This window comes from Nyctereutes procyonoides, unplaced genomic scaffold, assembly GCF_905146905.1.
Source record: "Nyctereutes procyonoides isolate TBG_1078 unplaced genomic scaffold, NYPRO_anot_genome, whole genome shotgun sequence".
Taxonomy (NCBI): domain Eukaryota; kingdom Metazoa; phylum Chordata; class Mammalia; order Carnivora; family Canidae; genus Nyctereutes; species Nyctereutes procyonoides.
In genome coordinates this window covers 98,789,402-98,814,401 of record NW_026575125.1, presented here as the reverse complement: position 1 = coordinate 98,814,401, position 25,000 = coordinate 98,789,402, and the positions used below count along the sequence as shown (strand labels likewise).

General features: G+C 38.2%; 1 protein-coding gene across 1 annotated transcript in view; it reads right to left on the bottom strand.

Moving 5' to 3' along the window:
• The window catches only part of OCRL (OCRL inositol polyphosphate-5-phosphatase), a 59,419-nt gene that overhangs the window by 12,610 nt on the left and 21,809 nt on the right, over nt 1–25,000 (bottom strand). Inside the window, exons 6-19 of the mRNA XM_055338110.1 lie at nt 21,674–21,784; nt 21,162–21,248; nt 20,417–20,537; nt 20,166–20,327; nt 18,893–18,994; nt 18,003–18,117; nt 16,812–16,928; nt 16,520–16,707; nt 14,416–14,527; nt 12,961–13,070; nt 11,119–11,254; nt 5,499–5,609; nt 4,692–4,857; nt 4,196–4,431 (exon numbers count right to left, since the gene is read on the bottom strand). Of these exons, the coding sequence (XP_055194085.1) occupies nt 4,196–4,431; nt 4,692–4,857; nt 5,499–5,609; nt 11,119–11,254; nt 12,961–13,070; nt 14,416–14,527; nt 16,520–16,707; nt 16,812–16,928; nt 18,003–18,117; nt 18,893–18,994; nt 20,166–20,327; nt 20,417–20,537; nt 21,162–21,248; nt 21,674–21,784 (1,874 nt within the window). The remainder of the gene's footprint in view (nt 1–4,195; nt 4,432–4,691; nt 4,858–5,498; nt 5,610–11,118; nt 11,255–12,960; nt 13,071–14,415; nt 14,528–16,519; nt 16,708–16,811; nt 16,929–18,002; nt 18,118–18,892; nt 18,995–20,165; nt 20,328–20,416; nt 20,538–21,161; nt 21,249–21,673; nt 21,785–25,000) is intronic.

Below are 25,000 nucleotides of genomic sequence, written 5' to 3'. Positions count from 1 at the left end.
TCTCAAAATAAACATGTCTCCAAGCAAATATAGTCTGTCCACCCATCCCTCAACCTTTTTTTTGTCCCTGTATCTACCAGCAAAACCTTTAACCAGATCTGGTAAATTCAAACCTGGCCTCTCCATTAGGTCCAATCTATAAGCAACACTAGACTATTCCTTCAAATGTCAATTTACAACCTCATACTATTCATAAAAGCCTTCTGATAGTTGTTGATGCCTCTGGCTTTGGCACAAACTCATCTGTGGACTTCAAGACTCTCTATCCCTTGCTCCTAACCTACCCAATCAGCCTCACATACTCTTTTTTTCCTTAATCTTCACTCTTCCTAGGGAAATCTTAAAATTTTTCAAACATGGTCTTTTTTGCTTTCACCTAGCTTTTATTCATGATGTCCCTTATACCTGGAAGAACCTGCTCACCCAATATGTTAATACATATTTCTTGAGTACTTGGACTTGACTCAAAACACTTCTATGATGAACCCCAAATCACTTTTCTAGTCCACTTTATTCTTATGCGCTGAATTTGTTTCTAGTTGTTAATGTTACATAAAACAAATATTCAAAAAGCCAAAATAGGCTGGTTCTGAGGTTGTTACAGAAATTAGCTGGTCAATAAGCTTTTATAGCATATAAGGCTTGAGTAAACAAGCACAGGAATCTATTGTTAATACAAATTACAAGCTCCACAACTCTCATTCTAAATGCCTTTCCAAAATATTGACTTACCAAACACATTGGACATTAGCCAGTAAAAGTAGTTATATGTTTAGATTACCTTTAACCAAATTCCCTATTAACCTTGATTTAGAATTCAGCCACACTGTATATATAAGTAAACTTTTATCACCACTAAATTCCAGGAACCCACATAAACTCCATAATACTTTGTATTCAATGTGTAATGAATAAATATTGATGATTATGTGCTGGTTAATATGCTAGTTAACAAACCAGAAAAATCAATCTTTATTATGGAAAAGAATAAAGATAATTGCAAACAAATTCTCCTTTGCTCACCACTTGTGCTAATTCCAACTATTCTAATAGTGGCAAAGTCACTGTCATTGAGAAGGGCAAGAAGAATGAAAAGGACATATGCCAATTATTTCACTCCACATTTGGTGGGAAGATGGTGTTACATAAGAATCTTTCTCAAACAGTACATGGAAAGTCAACATAAGCACTGAACTCATTTCTGGTTTCACCAAAATTTTAGAATGAATAATGCAATAAAGGATAACAGGTATCATTATTAATAGCATCACCTCATGGTATCTGAAATATCATTTTAGGTCTTGGAACAAATATGAACAAATGTAATAATGCATTGCAGAAAGTCAATATCAAGTCAAAACAGAGTGTGAAGATATTATAAATGGCATACAGATAATCTTAGATTTCTTGTTTATTGCCCTACGCTAACATGGATAACTTCCTCATCAATGAGATACAAGAATTTAGTAATACTGAAATGTGACAGGCTTTGGAAAAAATCAGAACCCTATACCCTACTGATAATAGCTTAGTTTAAAAGAATCAATGATGACCACAAACGTACAATTTAATAAGAACTCAGCAATTTCAATAATGAAAAATTATCAGGGTTCTATTTTTTTAAACCTTCAATCATTTGTGCACAAAAAAGGAAAAAAAAGCGCTTCCTACAGATCCATTCTACTAACTCCATTAAGGATTTTGGCTACTTCCTTTTCATGGTCAAACATTGAATTATCTGATAATATTTCAAATGAAATGAAACGTTTTCACACTGGTTGAGCCTCCTTCCAATCACTCTAATTAATACAGAACAATTACAGTAAAGGGTATCATAATGCCTCTGCCAACTCTGACCAAAAATAAAACTAGTTTCCAGTTTACAGGAAATAAAGCAGAAGGAAGGAGTATGAAAGGATTAAATTTAAACAGTTACCAAGAGGAAACAGGCAAAGTTAGGAAACAGGGGATCCTTGACTGGCCAACTATCCTGGACTCTTAAAAAGTCAATGTCATTAAAGAAATAAAAGATGAGAACTGTTTTACTCTAAAAGAGACTGCAGAGTGGCATCTGGGTGGCTCAGTCGGTGAAGCATCGGCGTTCAGCTCAGGTCGATCTAGGGGTCCTGGGATGGAGCCCCGTGTCAGGCTCCCTGCTCAGAGGGGAGTCTGCTTCTCTCCCTGCCCTCCCCCCACTCGTGCTCTCTCTCTCTCTCTCAAATAAATAAAATCTTTAAAAATAAATAAATAAATAAAAGAGACTGCAGAGACCTCGCCAAAGGTATTACATGAATCTAGATGAGATTTTGGCTTCAAAAAGCTATCAAAAAATTCCTAGGACAGCTGGAAAAATTGAAATATGGAGTGGCTAGTTTTCTTAGGCATAATAATGGTATTGTGATAATACAGAAATTGTCTTTTTTCTTGAGAGGCAGGCTAACATGTTCACCAGGGAAATAACTTATCACTACTTCATTGCAAATAGCATAGCAAGAAAAACAATACACGTCTATATATGTAAGGCATATAGGAGTTCATTGTACTGTTCTTTCCCACTTTTCCGCATATTTGCCACTTTCATAATTAAAATTTGGGAAAAAGAAAGCTGGAAAATGGTGTTTAGGATGGAGGGAAGGGGGTAGGGAAAAAAGGAAACTTCATTTAGAATATATCCTAAATGGTGAAATAGTAAATTTGGAAGACAGAATATAGTGGTAAGAAAAAAAAGGCATCATAAAAAATAATAGAATGTAAGGACGTGAATTTCTGAAGAAAATGGTTCTCTTTTAAATAGAGGTAATACACCCAGTCATGAGGGCTCTAGGGAAACAAGTATAGTTCCAAGAAAGAAGGCTGGGACTGGACTCAAATGTTTTAATCTGCCATCTGAGTCATAGCTAAAACAATTCCATGGCAACAGAACAGATCACTCTCAGACAAGCCAGCAGCTTACCCACTGGTCTAGCCCTCCTTGCTAGATGATAAAGTCACTGCTCTGGTGAGGCTGAAAGGATCAACATGAATACTAATACTAATGATAAAGTATGGCTGTCACATCACCTCATTTTCTTTGGTAAAAGACCAAAGAGTATGCTTTTATAGCTCAAAGAGGTCTACATACAAACCCAGCAATATTTTCATTTAGAGGAAAAGTTCTTAATAGAATGAACTTGTTACTCAATAAGTTTGTTACTGAAGATAATAAGCATTTCTCCCCTAAGGACACTGATATTAGAGGTTGGTGTCAGGGAGGGGAAATCCTACTCCTTCCCTTTTTAAGTGAGTCCCATTAAACATGCAGCAAACTTCAGTGCACATTATAATAATCTGGGATGCTGATAAAATTCAGGTTCCTAAGCCCTGCACCCCAAGACTGTGATTCCATTGCCAGAGGTGAGCGGGGGGAGGGGGAAGGATCTGTACTTGTCCAAAGACCCCTGGGGGATTCTGACACAGGTACTCTGAGGTTCACTTACAGGTCTGGGCTGCAACATGCAGCCAAGTTTGGGATTAGATATGATGATACAGTGAGGAGTTGATTGGGAATCAGAAAGTCTGGGGACAGGGCAACCCTGGTGGCTCAGTGGTTTAGCACTGCCCTCAGCCCAGAGCCTGATCCTGGGAACCCTAGATCGAGTCCCACGTTGAGCTCCCTGCATGGAGCCTGCTTCTCCCTCTGCCTGTGCCTCTCTCTCTCTGTGTCTCTCATGATTAAATAAATAAAATCTTTTTAAAAAAGAAAAAAAAAGAAAGTCTGGGGACAGATTTGTCACTAACTTATTCCACTTTGGGCAAGTTACTGTCTCGGTGCCTCAGCTTTCTGATGTGTTTAATGAGGATAATATTGCCCCCTGCCACTTACTGTTCCTTGCATACATGCTAATTTTTACAAAAGTATGAAGAGCATAACAAATAAGCATTAGACCTTTGAGAAGGGATCCTTTAATCTAATTCAGTGAACTTAGTATTATATATTATATTCCTGACAACAGCCCATTATAGATCACTCTCCTCTTTCCTTTTAGGCTTAATCTAATGAAAGTAATGCTAGAGTAAAGCAACATTCTTGCTATTATTCACCTGACAATTCCCCCCACCCTGACAAAAGATAAAAGCACAGAGACAATGAGGACATTCCTTAAGTATTGTGAAAATTACATCCAGAGGAGGTTCCATGTCTTAGGATGTTTCTTACCAAGTCTATGAGTTTGGTGACGGGAACTTCTCTGATCGGTCTTTTCATTCGGCACAAGGCCTCCAAGGATGTACCAAAACAACTTGGGAGGTAATTTCCGCTAATGGTCAAGAAGTAATCTTTGCCTCGGTCCAGGTGAAGGACTAGAATATCTTCAATCTTATCTTCCCCTGAATTCAGGATGGTCACAGAGTCTTTACTGACATACACATCAAGGGAAATGTCCACTGTCTCATCTGAAATGTAAGAAATGACACATGGTAACAGAAACTTCTGGTGGAAAAGGAAAAGGGAGAGAAGCACCAACAGAAGTAGTGTCCTCTAAAAATCACCAAGTGATGGAGGAGAGACTGGACACACAAGAGATATCCCCAATATAATGACAGTGAAGGTAAGAGACATGTGGTTAGAAAACAAGAAGTTAAAAAAGGGAAGGATGGGAGTCATGGGAAGATGGAACATTGCAAGCAGAGACAATGGTAAAGGGACAACTCACTTGGCTCCAAGTAGCCCTCAAAAGGTTCAGCCCGAAGCCATGGCTTGCAGTACTGGCTGTCATTAAGTTTAGGGATGAAAGAAAAATGGCAGGGAACCTGTCCATTGTTGGTGATCTGGAACTTCTCCTTTTGTAGTTGCCGAAACTTCACATTCTCAAACACAAACTGGGGAATAACAGACAGACACAAACATGCATCACTAGTAGGGGAGGTATGTCAGTTGGATTATTCCATAGAGAATAGGAATAAAGAATAAGGTAATTATTAACCAGGTATGCAATTGCTATATGCATTCACCAACTGAGCCAGCTGTACACCATGCCCTTTCATTTATTACTGTATTCACACCAGCAGAGAAGGAATTTGGCAGCTCTTGCTACTTCTCTTATTGTTCCTGAGATCCTAAGAGGGTAACTGAACCTTAGGGTTCAGGACATTCATCCCATGACCAAGTCCTAGTTCCTGAAATATGAATTGACCAGCAAGTCTGAAATATTAAATAAGAGCTGCTAACATCTGAGGGCTTTGTATCAGGAGCTGTTTTAAGAGCTTCACATACATTAACTCATGTAATCCTCACAACCACCCCTTTAACCAGAAAAGGACACTGTGGCTCTGAGAGAGTCAGACATGCACCTGTGATCACACATCTACTAAATGACAGTGCTGGAATCAGAATGGAGGCAGTCTGACTTCAGCACACATGGTTTTTACCATTATGCTGTGCTGCCTCCTCTAACAAACATGATTTCCCCTGTACTAAACATGATGGCCAGTAGATGGGGAAGCCATGTATTTTTGCTCACCTCCCTCCTGCTGAGTTCTAAGGAAGGAAGGAAGTCATTTTCCATCCTGTCCATAATGCGTACAATATCCTCAAACACTTTCCGATACCTCCGTTCATCCACAACCTTCACCTGAAAGAAAACAAACCCTCTTTTCAGTCTTATATGTTCCTAGCTCATCTTTTTTTGAGATTACCTAACAATTTAAAATGGGTTGTTACAACAATCATTTAAAATAAACTGTGGTGGGATCCCTGGGTGGCGCAGCGGTTTGGCGCATGCCTTTGGCCCAGGGCGCGATCCTGGAGACCCAGGATCGAATCCTACATCAGGCTCCCGGTGCATGGAGCCTGCTTCTCCCTCTGCCTGTGTCTCTGCCTCTCTCTCTCTCTCTCTCTGTGTGTGTGACTATCATAAATTAAAATTAAAAAAAATAAAAATAAAATAAATAAAAAAAATAAAATAAACTGTGGTGTAAATAACATCCTCAAATACTCTTAAATATCATTCCATACATAACTTTTACCTCAAAGAAAACGGATCCTTATTTTAGTCTTGTGTGCTCTCAGCCTGAATCTCTAAGAGTCTAACAATTTTTAAAATGTCACTAAAACAAATATAAATTAAAGTAAATATTACAGCATTACTCACGTTATGGTAAAGGTAAGGTTAATTGGGTAACATCCTGGAAAAGTTAAACCTCTGTGCTAGCTTGGCAGTCATATTTGGGAAGAATATTATCTTGCTCCAATGTTAAGTTATTTAGTGGTGGGGGAAATGTGACAATTGTGGTAAAAATTATTTCCTGCATTGCACAAAGTAAGTGTCAAAACATACCGGGTACCATTTCTAACACTGATCACAAAGCACTGAAACAGCAGAAAAAATTATTAAAGTATTAAATTCTATTAGCTGCTATGCATAATGCCAAAAATCATAATGTCAATGCACAGATTATATAATGATAAAAGCATGTTAGTAAATAGATCCTGTGGCCATTTTAGAAAACAGCCAATACAAAATGCCCTAGATTAGAGTAAAAGCATGACAACGGACAAATAATTTCAACTAATAGATCAAAAACATCTCCCATCTGAAACAGCACTTTCAGCTTCCCGATATAACTGTGGTTTTTTCACTATTAAAGCTTCATACAGATCAATGCAAAAAAGGGACATAATTAACATAACATTTTAACTTATTGAGATCCCAGTTTCTTTTGTGAAGAGGAAACTTCACAAATTCAATACCAAAAAAAAAAGGACTGATGCATTTAGAAGAGGTTGTAAATCAAATGTGGAAAATAAGAGTATCAAAGCTGAGCTAAATATCTCAAAGATTGGAAAGGTTTTTACATATCTAAACCATAATGCCTGGAGAACTGAGAAGTAAGCAATCACTAGTGTCATGAGAGTCTATACTACAGTGTTAGGTTATAAGAAGAACTTTATACTTTTAAGTATTTTTATAAAATTTTGCAACTTGTGGGACACCTGGGTGGCTCAGCAGTTGAGTGTCTGCCTGTGGCTCAGGTAGTGATCCCGGAGTCCCGGGATCGAGTCCCACATTGGGCTTCCTGCATGGAGCCTGCTTCTCCCTCTGCCTATGTCTCTGCCTCTCTCTCTCTGTGTCTCTCATGAATACATAAAAATTAAAAAAAAATTTCAACTTGTGTTTTTTTAAGATTTTTTTATTTATTCAAGAGAGATGCAGAGAGAGAGAGAGAGAGAGAGAGAGAGAGAGAGAGAGAGAGGCAGAGACACAGGTAGAGGGAGAAGCAGGCTCCATGCAGGGAGCCCGACATGGAACTCGATCCCAGGTTTCCAGGATCATGCCCTGGCGCTAAACCGCTGAGCCACCCAGGCTGCCCAACAACTTGTGTTTTCATAAAGTATTTTACATGTGTCATCTTTTCACAAGAACCTGCAAAGCTACCAAAGCTATCAACGATTTCTTCTGATTGTTGAAAATATCAAGATACAAATAGATCAACTAAGTTGCTCACTGCCACAGTTAATACCAGAAGTTGTATCTGGACCTCCAGTGCAAGATCCAAAATACCAGGTACACAACAGGATTAATTCAAATAGGCAATACAGATGCCTTGGCCTACTGCATTTTTTAAAAGCTCTCTAGGCAATTTCTATGTCTACCAAAGTCTGAGAACCAATGCAACAGATCCCAGTATCAAGTACTGGGGTGGAAACACTATCTCAGCTTAATCTCAGCCACCCCACAGAAAGTCTTCTAAAGTTAATTGGCCATTGAACATTTGGTCTCTTTTTTAACAGTCACTGATGACAATGGTGGTAAAAATATAATGTGGTTTTTAAAACCTCTAATCATAGCATGCCCAAGAGACCAAAATATGGGGTGGTTACTCAATAAACTCAAAGCCTTTTCTCAAGGATTATCAAGATCACACTCCTTAATGGTACATCAAGGATAATGAAGGGGAAAAACACCATAGAATGTCACTACCTGATATAACTCTTTAAAAAAGGAAATTACCAACAAAATTAGTATTTAAAAATGAGCTAGATGATCAATGAGCTAGATCTTTTTTAATGAGCTAGATCTTTATGTAATAACATGGATAGTTCTCCAAGCCACACCACTGAATTTTTTTTTAAAAAAAGCAAGCTGCAGACCAATACATACAGTACAAGACCATTTATAATATATGCACCAAAACACAGAACAATACTCTAATGTGTATGGTGCAACAGAAAAGCATACACAAAAGTCTAGAACTGTGTTGTTCATGATAATAGCCAGAAGCCACATAATGTACATTTAAATTTACACTACTTCAAATTAAATAGAAAATTCAGCTCTCTTGGATACACTAGCCACACTTCAAGTGATTAAGAGCCACCTAAAGCTAGTAGTATTATACTGGACAGGACAGATCTATAACATTTCCATCATCACAGGAAGACCTATTCCTATTGGACTGTTGGTCTAGAGAGACATAAATTCATAACGGTAGTCAGCCTGGCTGGGAAGTGGGGGTTGGGGACAAAGGTGGGAGTGGGGGACAGAACAGGGATTAAAGAACTCCAGCCTTATCTGTAGATTTTGCTTACATTTTTATTTTAAAGAAGCAATTTTTGAATTCCTAAGGAATTTAAATAGTATTAAAAACTAGAAAGGTAGACCTTTATCAAAGATATACAAAAATACACAGGAAACATGAAAAAATTTTAAATATCCTGCTAGGAGCTCTAGATTAATATGTAATATTACAAACATTCCAAGGTTCTGAAAAGAAATACAAACAAAAAAGCCAAGCATAGCTAATTAAACCAAAATGGTTAGTGTCTGGGGAAAGACATCCTTTTAAAAATGGATTAAGAGAACTCAAATGAAGAATGTACTGTAGGGCAGCCCGCCAGTACAAATGAGAAATTAAGTGGGCTAAAATTAGTATCTAAAGGTTTATCTAGCCTATAAGTTCTTTGGATCTTATAGAGGCATTATGAAGTTGGTGGAAAGAACATCAATAGGCTTGGGAGTTATTCAAGATTTGAATCTAAGTTCTCCTTCTAGTTGAATGCTTGTAAAGTTATTTAAACTCATTGGTTTTCCATTTGCTCATCTGTTAAATGAGAAATATTTAACCCAAAGCACTGCTATTAGGAGTAAATGAGATGTGTATAAATTCTCTATCACCATCTCTGGTACATACTAGCTACTATTTGAGAAACAGTATTATTTATAATTCTTTTAAAATTTCAAAATGGACAAAAGTCATGATTGCCTGGGTAAAATTTAGATTGTATTCTAAGACTAAGACCTACTTTTGTAAATAAAGGAAATACCCCAAAGTCATCCCCCTTTAAGACAGGAATAGCACAAGATATATTGGCGATAATCTATCTGAAAAGCCAAAAGAATCAACACATACACCTAATACGTTCTTTGCATGTCTTACCTCATTAATCCTCATAAGTGGTACCATTGTCATCCCCATTTTATAGAGGAGGAAACTGAAGCACGGGGCTGTTACATAAATTTCCCATGATTACATAGTTAGAAAGTGGTTGAACTGGGATGCAAGCAGTCTATCAAGTCCACCTTATTAAGCACTATATAGATTCTGACAGATTACATGACTGTTGGTCTGGAAAATCTACACAAAATAATCTAAATGGGGGATCCCTGGGTGGTTCAGCAGTTTAGTGCCTGCCTTTGGCCCAGAGCGTAATCCTGGAGTCCCAGGATTGAGTCCTGTGTTGGGCTCCCTGCATGGAGCCTGCTTCTCCCTCTGCCTGTGTCTCTCTGCCTGTGTCTCTCTGCCTCTCTCTCTCTCTCTCTCTCTCTCATGTCTCTCATGAATAAATAAAATATTTAAAAAAACAAAATAATCTGAATGTACTAGCTGTAATAAATCAACAAGATCCCAAGACATAACCTGCATACTATTAACATACTATTAATATGTAGCTAGAATATACAATGTGAAAACAAAAACTACTCACAACAGAGACATAAAAATTCAGTAACTGGCCATCAATCCAGCCCAGGATGAAACAAAGTTAAAGAAAAATTTAAAACTTGTACTCTCAGGGGCGCCTGGGTGGCACAGTCGGTTGTTTCTGACTCTTGGTTTTGGTTCTGGTCAGGATCTGAGATTGAGCCCCACATCAAGCTTCACACACTCAGTGTGAGATCTGCTTGGGATTCTCTCTCCCTCTCCTTCTGCCCCTCCTGCTCATGTGTGCACGTGCTAAGATAAATAAATAAATACATCTTAAAATAAATTTTAAACTTATGCTCCAGGACAGGAAAAGTTCACTAAAATTACGGCTAACAACATCCCTTTTTATTTTTTAAAGATTTTATTTATTTGTGAAAGAAAGAGAGAGGCAGAGACATAAGCAGAGGAAGAAGCAGGCTCCCTGTGGGGAGCCCAATGTGAGACTCAATCCCGTGACCTCAATCCCATGATCATGATCTGAGCTAAAGGCAGATGCCCAACAACTGAGCCACCCAGGCACCCCAACAGCATGCCTTTTAAGGTAAGATACAGATTTGGTTGTATGTTCATCATTCTATGCCTTTACTCCTGCTGTCCCCACCCCTCCACCTGAAACCTCTCTCCCAGAGCTTGCCCTCCTTACTATTTATCTGATGAGAGGCTACTCATTCTTTAAAACCTAGCTTCTAGGGGCACCTGGGTGGCTCAGTGGTTGAGCGTCTTCCTTTGGCTCAGGTTATAATCCTGGAGTCCTGGGATTGAATCCCATGTTCAGGCTCCCTGCAGGGAGTCTGCTTGTCCCTTTGCCTATGTTTCTGCCTCTCTCTCTGTGCCTCTCATGAATAAATAAAATCTTTTAAAAAAATTAAAAATAAAAAAATAAAACCTAGCTTCTAATTATTCCTTATGTATAACAACTTTAGTAGGCTAAGGTTACCACCCAGCCATTATGCAACATGAGAAACATCTGTGTCATTAAAAGGCAGCACATTAAGAACCATATGGACAGCGTTTGGGAGGTTTCTCATTTCTCAACGTTGCAAATGATTATTTGGTTATGGTAACATTTAAGGCTCAGTGAACTACTGATCTGTTCTGAGGCTAAATGATATTCTAAGAATACTTAACACACAAATAAATGAACAAACAAGTGTTTACCCCAATATGGAAGAGGGCGCTAACAGGCTTGTGGTCACTGGTTTTTAGTTCCATGTGACTCCGGTAATGAAGCTGATTAACATTTGTTCCTCTCCAAAGAATCCGGTCACACCAGGCTGGAACCCGACATTTCCCACTGCAAATAAAGAAAGGAAGTATAAAGGGAACATACCACACAAGAATGTAATACCTACCATACTGATTCAGACTGGGTTAGGCTATCTTTTATATGCTTCTCCTTCCCTAATGATTCCAACTATAATATTCCCTACTATATTCAGAAAGGATCTGTGTCTGCTTGTTTGCCACTGAATTCCCAACCCCTAGCACATTATCTTGGGCAAAGTAGGTGCTCAATGAATAGATATCTAATGAATGAATAAACAGTGCTCCCAAAATTAGTATTACATCTTTAACAACATTGCCCCAGGGAAAATATAATAGCCCCTTCTTAAAATATCCTCAGAAGGTCAGGATTATATTCAGCACACTTTGCTCAATGAACTGCAATGACATTTCACAACAGACAACTAATAAATAATCTAAATATCCAGGCAGCCTGGGTGGCTCAGCGGTTTAGTGCCTGCCTTCAGCCCAGGGTGTGATCCTGGAGATCTGGTATCAAGCCCCATGTCAGGCTCCCTGTATGGAGCCTGCTTCTCCCTCTGCCTATGTCTCTGCCTCTCTTTGTGTGTGTCTCATGAATAAATAAATAAATCTTTTTAAAAAAATCTAAAAATACAATCCTATATTCCTAGACTGGGCTTAATTTCTGGAGATAATAATAGAGATTTCTCCTTTACACCTGGACTTTCATGACAAGTCTAGCTTCTTTATATAGAGATGAACTAACATTTAAGCAGCATGCAAATCTGAACATATAACAGCCCATAGATTACTAAGGTAGGGTAAAAAGCCTATTCATCATTCTATTAAAATAAGCAATACCCTGTACACCTGATCCAGAAGGTGACACAAATAAGTTCTTATCAGTAGCTCTTCAAGTGACTCTCAAGTCAGGTGATGGAAGAAACAAGGTGAAGTGTACAAGATATGTCAGTGTCATTTTTCATTTGCTGGCCAACCAGCTCCCTCAGGCATAGGGACACAGACTCCTCTCCACCTCCACCCCAGTGCTCCGAGTCTAAAGAAGTTGAACATGCCCAGAGATTTTCTTTCTCTTTCAAGCTTCTGGGCTCAACCAGCTAGGACACCACAGGAAACAAGAGATAGTAGATACAAGACCGTTACCAGGAACATACTGACAGGGGTGCTTTACTAGGGGTAATTAAGATATCAAAGCCCCCCCACCCTTAGAGAGTGGTTCTTAGCTTTCTCTGGCAGTTGCAGAGTTTGGGCCCAGGCATCAGTATTTTTTAAGAGTCCCCCAAGAGATTCTTTTTTTTTTTCCCCAAGAGATTCTAATGTGTAGTTAGGATTGAGAACCACTGTGCTGGAAGAACCTTTCTTGGATCACTTTCTGGTGTTCTGAGTTAGAGTTGCAAAGCAATTTGGAAAAAACAATCAGAACAGGATAATTGGTAAGGAAATAGGGATGGGATCAGGAAAGTAAAAATCTAAGTAAGTCTATTGAGATGATAGAAATAAGGCATTGCAGGCAGTCCATAAAACTTCAGCATAAGTAATCACATAAGTAATGCTTTCTTAAGATAAGCTCACCTTTAGTACACATGAATTAAAAACTCTTCTGTAATAGCACTGAGCCATTAAGTTTATGTCTCCTAGCATGACTGAAAAAATTCCTAGCCCTTCACCAACACAGAGGGAAAGAAATAAGACCAGGCCTGAATCCACTCCAGGAGGAGGTTTTTGCTACTTTACCTGGAATCCCATCGGTCTGTTTTAGAATCATATTTATAAGTCGGGATAAACTTGATTTCACCTTCAGTGAAGTCAACAAAAGCCTTTTTCTGTGTGCGCTGAATATTTAGCTAGAGATAGAAAGAAGCATCATGTAAGCAGGGTAACACCATCTTAATACAAATGATAATCAAGTTGACCAGCTATTTCTAACTATCTAATTCCATAGCTTTTGCAAATGTCGGAATACATAAATAAAATCTCTGTACCTTATGAATTAAAACCTTGCCATTCCCAAGGCATCTAAACTCATTCACAGATAGGATGCTCATTATGAGCACACTGCTAATTTTTTATTGCTAATAGTCATTGGATAAAATGGAAAAATGAAATATGAATAATTGTACATTCTCTGAATTTGGGCAGAAACCATCGAGCACAATTTTAATTTAAAAAAAAACACAAATGTTGAATGGATAATTCCAAAAGCCAAATTCAGTGAATTATTACGGTTCGTTCTGAAAGTTATCCTCACTCAAATACTTTGCCAAAATTACCTAAACTCAGAATTTATTGCAACTGTACCCCCTTTGGAAGCATGAGAGAAGAAGAAATGAAAAGAAATCCACCAGCCAACCTCAATATGAAGAAAGATACAGCCAAAAAAGGCTCACTATAAAAAACCATTCTAGTGCAAAACTCCTAAATTTTTACCATGTCTGAAGGTCAAAAAGGCTTACATAAGGATTTAAAGACATTAAAATCAAGTTGAAACATTTTCTTCCCTTAAGAAGCATTCACTTTTAGCAACTAGTATCCACAAGCTGAAGTAAAAATTCAAGTCATGTGCCAGGTTCCAAAGCAAATTTACAGAAAACTAGGTTCCTGAATATCAAGTTTTATATAAATGTTACCTAATCAATGCTTTCCCCACAGGTTTTAACATCTATAAGCCATATATCCCCAACTTCTCAATCAGTTCCCATTAGGCCACAGTCTGTGTTATTTGCCCCAAACTTCTCTTCTGTTCTTCCCAATCCCCTCCCAGGGCCTCCCTCTGTTACCTCCATCCACACTGCTGCTAAGCCTGCCAAGTAATCACAGAGCAACTTTCCCTGTTCCATCTGCCAAACCACATCAACATAGCTGAAGGCCCACTTCCTCCAGGAAGTATTCTCCAATTAACCCCACCCATTATCTAATTTATTGGATATAGATCTCTGGAACCTCTTCTTGACAAAGACAATGAATAAATGTTATATTTACTTTTTATCTCCCATTTCTATACAAGCACTTAATAAAAGCACTACAAACCTTGTGTGTATTTGCTGCATCACCAGTCACACTGTTTTCCCAGGACAATGAGACCTTTCCATTTATTCCTAGAGTAAGACACAGCTCCCACACACATATTTCATAAACCTAACAATTTTATCTGCTATCTAGGAAAGTACCTATAACACGAAATTTACTCACCTGATCAAATTTCAAGAGTCTCTGAAGGTCATTCTTGTTAATAAGACTCTTCACTTCATTGGCATCAGGCATGCAAAGTCTATAGTTCAAATCTCCCAACCAGATGACAACACTGAAAAATCAAGAAAAACATGAACAAAGTAGCAATAATTAGCATAAAAAGGCAATCAGGGAAAATGGAGAGAGGAGAACTAGGTAGATTATTCATAAGGATTTATTTATCACTGAGACAAGACAATATTTAAGCTGTAACTTACCCTTCAGAGGGAAGTACTATCAATACATGAGAAAGACTAGGGATTACCAAATAGGTGGGAAGATAGGCACTCCATACATAAAGAACAAAGACAGGGAAATACAGCATATGTGTGGGATTCAGAAGCCAAGGAGTTAACTGCCTAAAAGAAGCATGTAGTTTATTTGCTGAACTAGTGCCAAAATTTTGTCTGGCTGCCTGCCAGGTCTCCAGGGGAAGAGAATCTGAACATTTTCTGCCTCTTTGAGCCCAGGCATTCTGCAGGCTCTCTAATAAGGTCCGTGTGGTCTGAGTGACAGCTCTTCCCAGGTCAGGACCCTAGCAAGCCAAACTAGGTCCACAGCTCTCCACTATAGCCAATCTCCCTACCACAGTCCCAGATCCACAGTCCAAGTCCCAGGCAGGAAGTAGACGACTGGCTTGCCCCAGGATTCTCAGGCTCCCAATCAAAGCAACAGGCCCCTAGATGTCCTGAGAGCCCCCATAGGGAAGACCCTGAAATTACTACACTAAAAGGGTTTCTCCTTGTGAGCTATCTCAAATTCTGATTGGGTATCTTTGCTCATTTTAACTGCAACACAAAATTTCTGGAATTCTGAGGAAACAAATTTAAGGAATTTTAGGGCAACTTTATGACTATTAATGTCAAGGCCTTGACTTTGCTACCATGAAAGAGAATTGTACATGATCCTAATTGTTGAGACAATATGGTAACAGGCCAATATTACTACACTTCCATACTCTTTCCTCAATTACTCTACTGATTCTAATATTCTAAACTATCTTTTGTTTTCCTACTAATTGTCATCTCAAACCACTCTCAGAATTTCAATTACAAGTATTAATTTCTTGACAACTAATCATTTTCTACCACCCAACCCATCCCTCAACTGATTTCTGCTTCTATCCTATTAAGTCCTATTCTCCATGAACTTTTCATATTATTCTATTGATCCATCACTGTCTAAATCTTCATTGCCCCTATTCTTAATGACAGCCACTAAAAAGAATATAGATATATATAATATAGTATATACATAATATATACACTAATATATGTAATGTAGTACACACACACACACACGCACAGGCTTGAAAAGAGACCCACAATAGGATAATATAGTCCTATATAGTAAAGTGCATGTGTTTGTATGCATATAAAGGTCTAGAACAGCACTATTCAAAGGAAATAAAAAGCACATCACAAACGTAATTTTAAATTTTTTAGTAGGCACATTTAAAAAGTAAAAGAAACAAGTGAAAATCACTTTAATGATAAATTTCATTTAACTCAATATATCCAGATTATCATTTCAACATGTAATCAATATTGAAAAGCTGAGATATTTTAATTTTCCCAAGTCTCTGAAATCCAATGCACAGTTTATATTTATAACACATCTCAATTTGGACTAGCTACTTTCAAGTATCCAATAGCCACCTATGGCTACTAGCTGTTACATTGGACAGCATAGTTCCAGGATACACAGTGAACTAATAGGTTCCTTTGAGGGACTGGCTGGGGAGAGCAGAGTGATTTCTATATTTATTTTATCTTTTATTATATTTACAACGAACATTTCTATTTTATAATAAAAAACAATAAAACGGACTCCAGTTGACAGGTACCTCCAGCATTACTCTCTGGTGCCCACTAAGAGAACTTATATTACCTCTGATAACAAATCTGGCTTCTCTGCCTCAAGGAATCTGCTATTCCCCCAAAACCCTCTCTTTGTGACCACAATCCCTAAATGGTAATCCTTCACTCTTCACAGTTCTATAATTTCTTATTTAATCTCTTCTCAGCCCCACTATTCAAAGGCCAAAGGAGAGTTAACCACTCACTCATGTTTCATGATGTTCAGCTGTGGGAGGGTCTGATTTGGGACCATAAAACTCATGCGTGCACAGATGTCCTTATAATCTTGATTCCTTCTCTCAAAGTCCTCCACATGGGCAGCCAGGTGGGAATTGACAATGCAAAAGGTAGTGTTGTGAAACACAAATCTCACAGCTACCCCACCTTTGTTTCCCTGTTAGCAAGAGTAATTATTCATGGTTAGTACAAAGATGCAACTAGCAGTTGAACTTCACATGGACATAAATAATAATCAAGCTCATTTCCAAAGTAACTTGCCATTTTCCCCATGATTCCAGTGCCAACTGTTTCTGTAGCAACATCACGAATATATCGCCACTGGTCCTTTCTGGCAAATATGAGAAGCATCATCCCAACAAGGCGGACTAGTTGAACCTATGAGTTTCAGGGAATTAGAAAAGGTTCATGTTAATACCACTCTTTGCACCACATCTAATCCCACAACTAATTTTCCACCAAGAAGATATTAATAAGGTTCAAATCTGAGTCCAAATTCTCTAATTTCCTAGTGGACCCTATACAAAGTAAATAAAATTTCTCTGGGGAAGCTCTTATCTGACTCTGACCAGTAGAAGTTAAAAGTCTTTGGGGACATCAAGTTCTACACTCAGCTTTAGGATCCATTATTTTAATCACATCTAAACCTACCAGGATGTACTACCTCTATCCCAGCTTGCTCCTTTCGCCTTTCCTTCCTAGTTTCTGATTTCCAATTTCTCAAGAAATTAAAATTTATAAAATAGCAATCTTTTTTTAACTTTGACTATTTTAAGTCTGAGAACTAGAGCTAGAAATATGTCTGAAATATGTGTTAGTCAGGGACCTTTATGAGAGTAACACCTTCAAGATTTTTATTACCCATATCCACCGTTAGAAGAAGTAGATGAAAATTATTCAGATGACTGCTTTTAATGGGCTTACTATGGTAGCCATGTAATTAAAATAACTCTTCTGGAAACTTCTATCACATGCTTTCTAAAGACCAGCAAACTGGCTCACCTTAAAGTCAACCATACTTTTGATTTAAAACAAATTTTAGAACTCATTTAAATTCTACAACGCTTCTTGCTGATTCCACAGCATACCCTATGCACCCACATGCCTCAAACTGCTTTTCCGTAAAGCATCTCATTCTGACCATGTCAGTGAACAATTCCAATCTTAAACTCTTAATGTTACAAGTAATTATTTTAAGCTAATTGTCATTGTGAGAGTAAATTTTTTTTCTCCTAAAAGCTACCTAAGCAATGAAAATATAGGATCAGAAAGCTCATGAAAAATTTTTTTTCTAGAAAATAGGTATAAAGTATTAGTCTGGCCTATTGCAGTATTACACACAGGGAAGAAGTCAATTAAATCATTCTTTTGGAATAAGTTCTAGATAACAAAATAACTTCTAGTGAGTTCTATTTAGATGTCTATTTAAAAAGATAATTAAATGCAGCTTACTTTCTTATACTTGGCTTTGGAATGCAAACTCCTCTCCACAGCCATGGACCACTCTTGTTCTTTCACAGATTCAAAGTAGAAAAAGGCTTCTGTGCTCAAGTCTAGCTCTTGGAATCTGCAAAAAAGCAAAACAAGAAAATGTGAGATCTATACATATCCCATAATTACCTCTGACTACCTCCCATTTTCAGAGACATTAGGTGGAAAGGAAATGGAGAAAGAGAGAAAATTTTATAGAACTGCTCTATTGACCCAGATGATCAGTAAGGACAAGCAGATGTCTTATTTAAAAGACCCTCTATAAGTATATGCACATGCTATGCAAAATAAATCTTTAAAAAGTGGGGGAGAGGCGCCTGGGTGGTTCAGTCAGTTGAGAGGCTAAATCTTGATTTTGGCTCAGGTCATGATCTCAGGGTCCTGGGATCCCTGCTCAGTGGACAGCCAATTCAAACATTTTTCCCCTCCCTGCCCCTTCCCCTACTCAGGCACTCTCTCTCATTCTCTCAAATAAATAAATCTTTTTAAAAAGCATATGCACAGACTATGCAAAACATAAACAAAAAAACAAATAAAAAACCTCCACAAGTGATAACAGTGGAGCTTTTTTAATATATCCTAGGAACAGTCACTGTTGGAATTGACCTCAAGTCTCAGTTTGTATTAAGAATGCAGTTTTCTTTGCATTTTGAGAGGACTAGATGTTTCCCTTCACTATTTCAGGTATCATTCCTTTCTTACCTCACAAATTTGATCCACAAGTTAATTCTCACATATAGTCTTATAGTGGCTTTTTACCAAATAGATAAAAAAGAAAAAAAGGAGGGCAAAATGTCATATAAACTAATACCAAACATACAGCCAAAGGAAATTCCAGATGTATTCTTTACCCAATGCAGTAGATATCAGGAGGATTTGAATCACAGTTCAGCCAAGGTTCCAACTCACTATCTGGAGACTGGCCATTCACATTCCACGTTCCAACAAAAAATCTAATACACAATACCAAAAAATTATTTGAAAATGAAGCTCAAGTATGAACCAATGAAGTTCTCTCATCATTTTTATACAAGGGTATGTTCACAATAAGCCAATGTAATTTCTCAAAATGTTTTGCTATGCACATAAGAAAAACCACTTGCATGTAGAACACAAAGGCAGTAGGCTTATTCTCTAAATTTTACATTAGGTGAATCCACAAAAAGGACCAAGTCTCCATTCAAAAAATACAAAGTTGATGGTTCCACCCAAACTTATACTTGAAGGGAGAGCTTGTAGATGGGAAAAAGGTATCTTCGTGCTGTAAATATACCTAATGTGGATAACTGTTCCATAAGGAGCTATAGTTGATTAAAAAAACTCATTTCCTGAAGGATTACAAGGACATCTGTGTAGGAAATTCTGTTGAGGCAGATATAGTATTAAGGGGGAAAGCAGAAGGGAAAACTCATAATTGTCTTAACTGTTTACATACAAAAATAAGCATCATGGGGAATATAAGGAACTACAGGTTTTAACATAGGGATATAATTACAATTGAATTAGAACAAATGAGGCATAATGGGATAGCAAGCAGATGGGGCTGGAATCTTAGACTATTAAGGGTACATGCTGTTCACAAATAACAAAGAGAAGTGTTGCTGCTTTGCACACTGGAATATGCGCCATGCCACACCGCACACACCTGGTCCAGAAAAGATGCAAGAAGTAAGGGTGAAATGAAAAATATGATACAAAGAATCTAAGATCTCTCAATCAAGAGGACTGGGTAAAATTTTCTGTACTAAGTCAGTTAAGCTAGTGGTAATGGCAGACATTAATCTTCCAATATTAGTAAAAAAAATTCAGCAGACCAGAAAGATAAACACACTTGCTTAAGGAATGTGCTAGGAGACAATTCTCTAATCCATGTGAGCTTGATTTAGTTCTGAGTGGCTAGTACCATTAGTAGACACAGTATCATTAGTATATAGAAAATCCAAGGGAAATTGTAGCATTTGCATTATGTTGAATATGTATATTATTGACCAATATAGAGACAGGGGCTTGAGCTAGTTGACCATTCCTTTTATTAAGCTTTTATTCTTAATTAAGCTAATTAAATACCTTGAATAACAAATGGCCATTGTTTGCCATACCTCAGTAGGTAGAAAAGAAACTAACCTGAAAGTCTGAATGTTGACATACTCTTTCTCTCGCTTTGCCAGGATATGTTTGATGAGACCCTCCCGCTGCCCAGCCTGGGTATTTGGTACAAAGAGCTTTCTCATGGTGTTGGTCACTTTGGGTTGTTCCTTGTTAGAACCTTCTTTGTCACGTGGAAGCCTAGCAAATAAATGAGAATTTCAAAAGTGAAACTGCCTTATAATAAAAAGGTCTCCGAAATGGGAAATATGTTTTGACATAGGACTTACATTCTGTTCACTGAAGGGGGTGGGGGTGGGGGTTCCCGATGAATTGCTGTAGGATGATTTTGTGAAATAATTTTCTTGTCCAAATTCATAGATGAAAAATTATCCTCAAATCCAAGAAGCCCTAAAGTACACATAACCCAGAGTCGAAGGGGGAAAAATAAAAATAATATTCAACTTATTCAAGATAGAGCTTTACTTTGATCAGTGGTTTTATTTGATCACTATTTGCTCAATGGCATTAGCAAACATAAGGATATCCTGAAGGACTTGACATATTAACTAGAACAATAGCAAGTTACATTAATTCGTAATCTGAATAATAACAGCTAACATTTATTGAAGACTTAGCATAATGACTGGTAATAAGGGATTTTATCATTATCTCTTTTAATCATCACAAAGACCCCACAAGGCCAGCATTATTAAAAATCTTCCCAAGTTACAGAAAAAGAAATGGAACCTCAGCATTGTTGAGTAAATTGACCAGGTCATACATAACTAGCAAGCAGTTAGGCCCTGGAGCCTGAAATTTTTACCACACTGCTAAGCAGGCTCCTGAGGAGCTAACATGCCACAGAAATTATCAGGAATGAACAGTAGTCAGTGGGCATGGACTCAGTAAAACCACTTAACAGGAGAAGGTGTCTGGGATTGACATTAATCCATTTTATCTTATCTGTCTAGATAAAATCTATTTACTCTTTAATGATCATAGCAACCAGGCAAAAGAGAATCGTTCCAGTACCTGAAAAAACAGGTTTGTCCTTAGTGTCTAATTTCTGGTACCAGCTAGATGAGTCCTTTTGCTCTGGAACAAGAAGTTGTGACTGAGCTAGAGAGATAAGAGTCATTGTCAGAAACAGGGGATGTTACATGGTTGCTTTCATAACAGCCCTTCATTGAATGGAATTTACCAAAACCAAAATTCACTCAGCACTCCTCAAAGGCAGGGGTCAACAGCATTCTTGAATATAAAGGAAGAGACTAAGAAAATGAGGGCAACTCTGGGATCATATAGTCTTCATTAAGTTGTCCATGCCATGACACTGAAGATTCTAGAAAATGGCTCAGTGTCCTTATAGCTGAGTAGACTTGTTTCCTAACCTAATCCTGGGTTCATTCCTGAAGGCAGAAATTTCAGCACCGAAGACTGAAGGGGTAAGGTACTTTGTTAATGGCTGCTTGCCTCTGAGTCAGCATGTCAGCATTTCACTGCCACTCAAAGAACAGAAAGAAAACTGCTGAGTCTTGAGTTACCTTCCTGAGCAGCAAGGACCTCTGAGAGGAACTTCAAGCAGTGTTCCTCATCAGGAATTTCAAAGCACCGCTCTCTGATCCGGTCCCCCTGAATCCGAATTTTGCAGCCACCTAAAAAGAAGTGAAATCCACACACATATATCTATGGAATACATACTTTCTTGGGGTCATACTCTCAACTTATCAGTTTAACAGGAAAAGGTCCAGATCACAAATATTCTAAGATCTCTAATGTGGGAAATACGTCTAGAGGATCAGGGGATTTGGTGTGGGGGTGGTGGAGGACACAATACAGGGAGAAAAATCTAAAGGGCTGATGAACTGTGTCAAGGAGCAGCCCAATTACAGTGGTATGATACATACTAAAATCAGTGTTCCTATGTTCTGATATCTTTCTCCAATGTCAATGTAGGGACTAAATTCTAACAAAAGGGCAATTCCCCAACCATCATCCTCCCATCTCCTAGCTGGATATTCCTACCATTTCAAATCCAGATCACATAGTAAGAGTATCTGAAGCATAAAGGGAATAAAGAAAACAAGATGGTTTGCTCCTAGGTACAGACTGTATGGAAGCGATTGAATTTACAAACTAAGTAAAAAAGAAAAGAATGGTAGGATTGTTTTGAATTATTCTAAAAAGAAGCATCTATACCTCATTACCTCAAATAAAAAATGCATGTCTTAGAAAAATGTACAAAAGCAATATAACGACCTATGATCAGGAGTGGTCTGGTTCAAGCACAGCCAATTGGAAAACAGTGTAATTAGCAGCAAAGTGATCTAGGACTTTAGTTTGTTATGTATATAACATACTGTATCCCTTTTTCTGATGCCCTAGTTATGATTTGTATCAATCATCTGGATATGGTGATCCAGGAAACCTACATACTTGTTTACATTCTTTTTTTTTTTTTTTTTTTTTTTTTTTTTTACCGACTTAGTACCTATATTGCTTTCTCATGCCCCTGGAAACCATAAGCTCCTTGAGAGCAAGAGCAAGAGGCAGGCTGCACATACAGGTAATCCAACACAATACTTTTGATGATCTCCCAGGGTTGTCTGGGACTGAAGGGCTTCTCAGGACTTGGGACTTTCAAAGCTAAGACTGGAAAGTCCCAGGCAAACCAGGATGGTTGGTGGCTTTACTGGTGACAATGCTGTCAGACTTCACAGACAGAAGGCATTTAATAGGCGACTGCTGAACCGGACTCCCTCACACTTGAAATGACAAAGAGATGAGAAAATGAAATGAAAATCCTAATTTCTTATGGTGGAAATCAACTTCTGAATCTCTCTTCTTCCTTTGCATTTCCTTATGTTTCTATCTTCACAGATTTAGTGATTAGAAGAAAAGAGATAAAAAAATAGAGAAAAATATGAAAAATATGGCACTCAGGTGGATCACAGATAAGAAAATTAGTGATGGAGAAGAAAAAAACAAAGGGCATAAATAAAGGCTGTCAATTATCACAGCCTTGAAGATACAGGGAAAACCTCCTTCAGGGTACAAGTAGTCCTCCCTTTCTCAGATAACTTATATTAAAAAGAAAAGAAAAGATCAGTTTCTATCTGATATAAACTTAAACAAGAACACATATTCTCTTTCTCTCACAATCCTTGAAAGATATATTTTAGCAAATATAAAAAATACACTGACTCATTTAAAAGAAAATTCCAGAAATTGCTTACAAAATAACACTGGATGTTCTCTCACCATGCTGTGTGGGAAAGAGGACAAATTACTCCATGACCCAACCTTCTATTATTCTTCCTTCCAAAACCCCCTAGCCTCTTTGTGATCAGCAAACACTCCTATATCCTCAAACTTCTCTGAACATTCCCTGCATCTCTCAGTAATTGTCAACTATGAGTGTGTTAGAATTATCAGAGGCATTTTTTAGGAAATAGACATTTGGGTCCCACCCCAGCCCAATAAAGCAAAATCTCAGGGGGTGAGGCCCAAGTACTGGTAATTTTTAAAATACTCCGCAGGTGATTCTAATGTGCATCCAAACTGAAAATCAAAGAGACACCTGTCAAGTGGCTGGTCCCTGAATGCTGTTTATGGTCTCTCACACACGATGGAACTTAAGACTGGTGTCCTTATTTGTCCTAATGCCATCTCCAGACCATTCTCTTCTCCTCCCTCAGGACAAATCCTTTCTCCTTTTAGGTTCACCCATTGGGCTATACTGGCTTCTTCCCTTCCCTCCTTCCATGAGATCATGTACCATCTTCCCTAAAACTTCTGAATCCAGGATTCCATACCTGACTCATAAGACTTCCTCTCCACTCAAACTCTTGCCTTAAATCTGGGTCCCTTCCAAATTAGCACAGAAAACACAGTCAACATCTTAAACTTCTTCATCCAATGACCCTGCCCCACCATCTCAGCCACCAAGACCTTCGATCCCTACAGGGATTCCCTTAGTTATACCCTGAACCTTTTCATCACAGAAACACCATCACCTCATAAATCTCTAATCCAAATATCCCACTCTGACTTGTTACTTCCAGCTTATCTGCCCATATGGGAACCTCCAGCCCATTGATCCCTCTACTTTCTTAGTATCCATTTGCTCACTCCTGCTTTCACTTCCTATTTTGTCAGACAGATGTCATCATTAAACTCTGCTGCAAAAGCCCAGAGGTGCCTTATCACCCTACTATTCCTCCACAGTGCCTACCTGGTTAACTTTCAACCCTCAGAAATCCAGCTTACTCCAGAGGGAGTACACACACACACACACACACACACACACACACACACACCTATTATTATAAACTGATTATAAACCTCAATTGGGCCCTCTATGATAGAAAGTCATCTAAGTTTCTACAGTCAACTAGTCTCCCACTACTATCTGGAACAACCATTTCCCATCTCCTCATTTATCCTCAATTTTTGGATCCCTCTTCTCAAATCCTCTCATTCCAAGCAGATTGTTTCACTTCATGCTTCAGAGAAAATGGAAGCCATCACATGGAAACCTATCTGTATTTGTTCTCAACTTCTCCTTTCCCTTTTGATATAAGGAAGAGGAGTCCTTCTATCAAAGGCCACCACCTCTTTGACTTATAACCCCTCCGATTCTTTCAGGAATCTTAAACTCATAATCATTCCCTAGACACCTCCCTTCACTATCTTTAACCTCTCCTTTTCACAGACTCCTTCCCATTAGCATTAAATTAAATTGTGGTCTAAATCTTCCCTATTTTAGGGGTACCTAGGTGGCTGAGTCAGTTAAGTGGCTGCCTTCAGCTTGGGTCATGATATCCCAGGGTCCTTGGATTGAGCCCAACATCAAGCTCCCTGCTCAACAG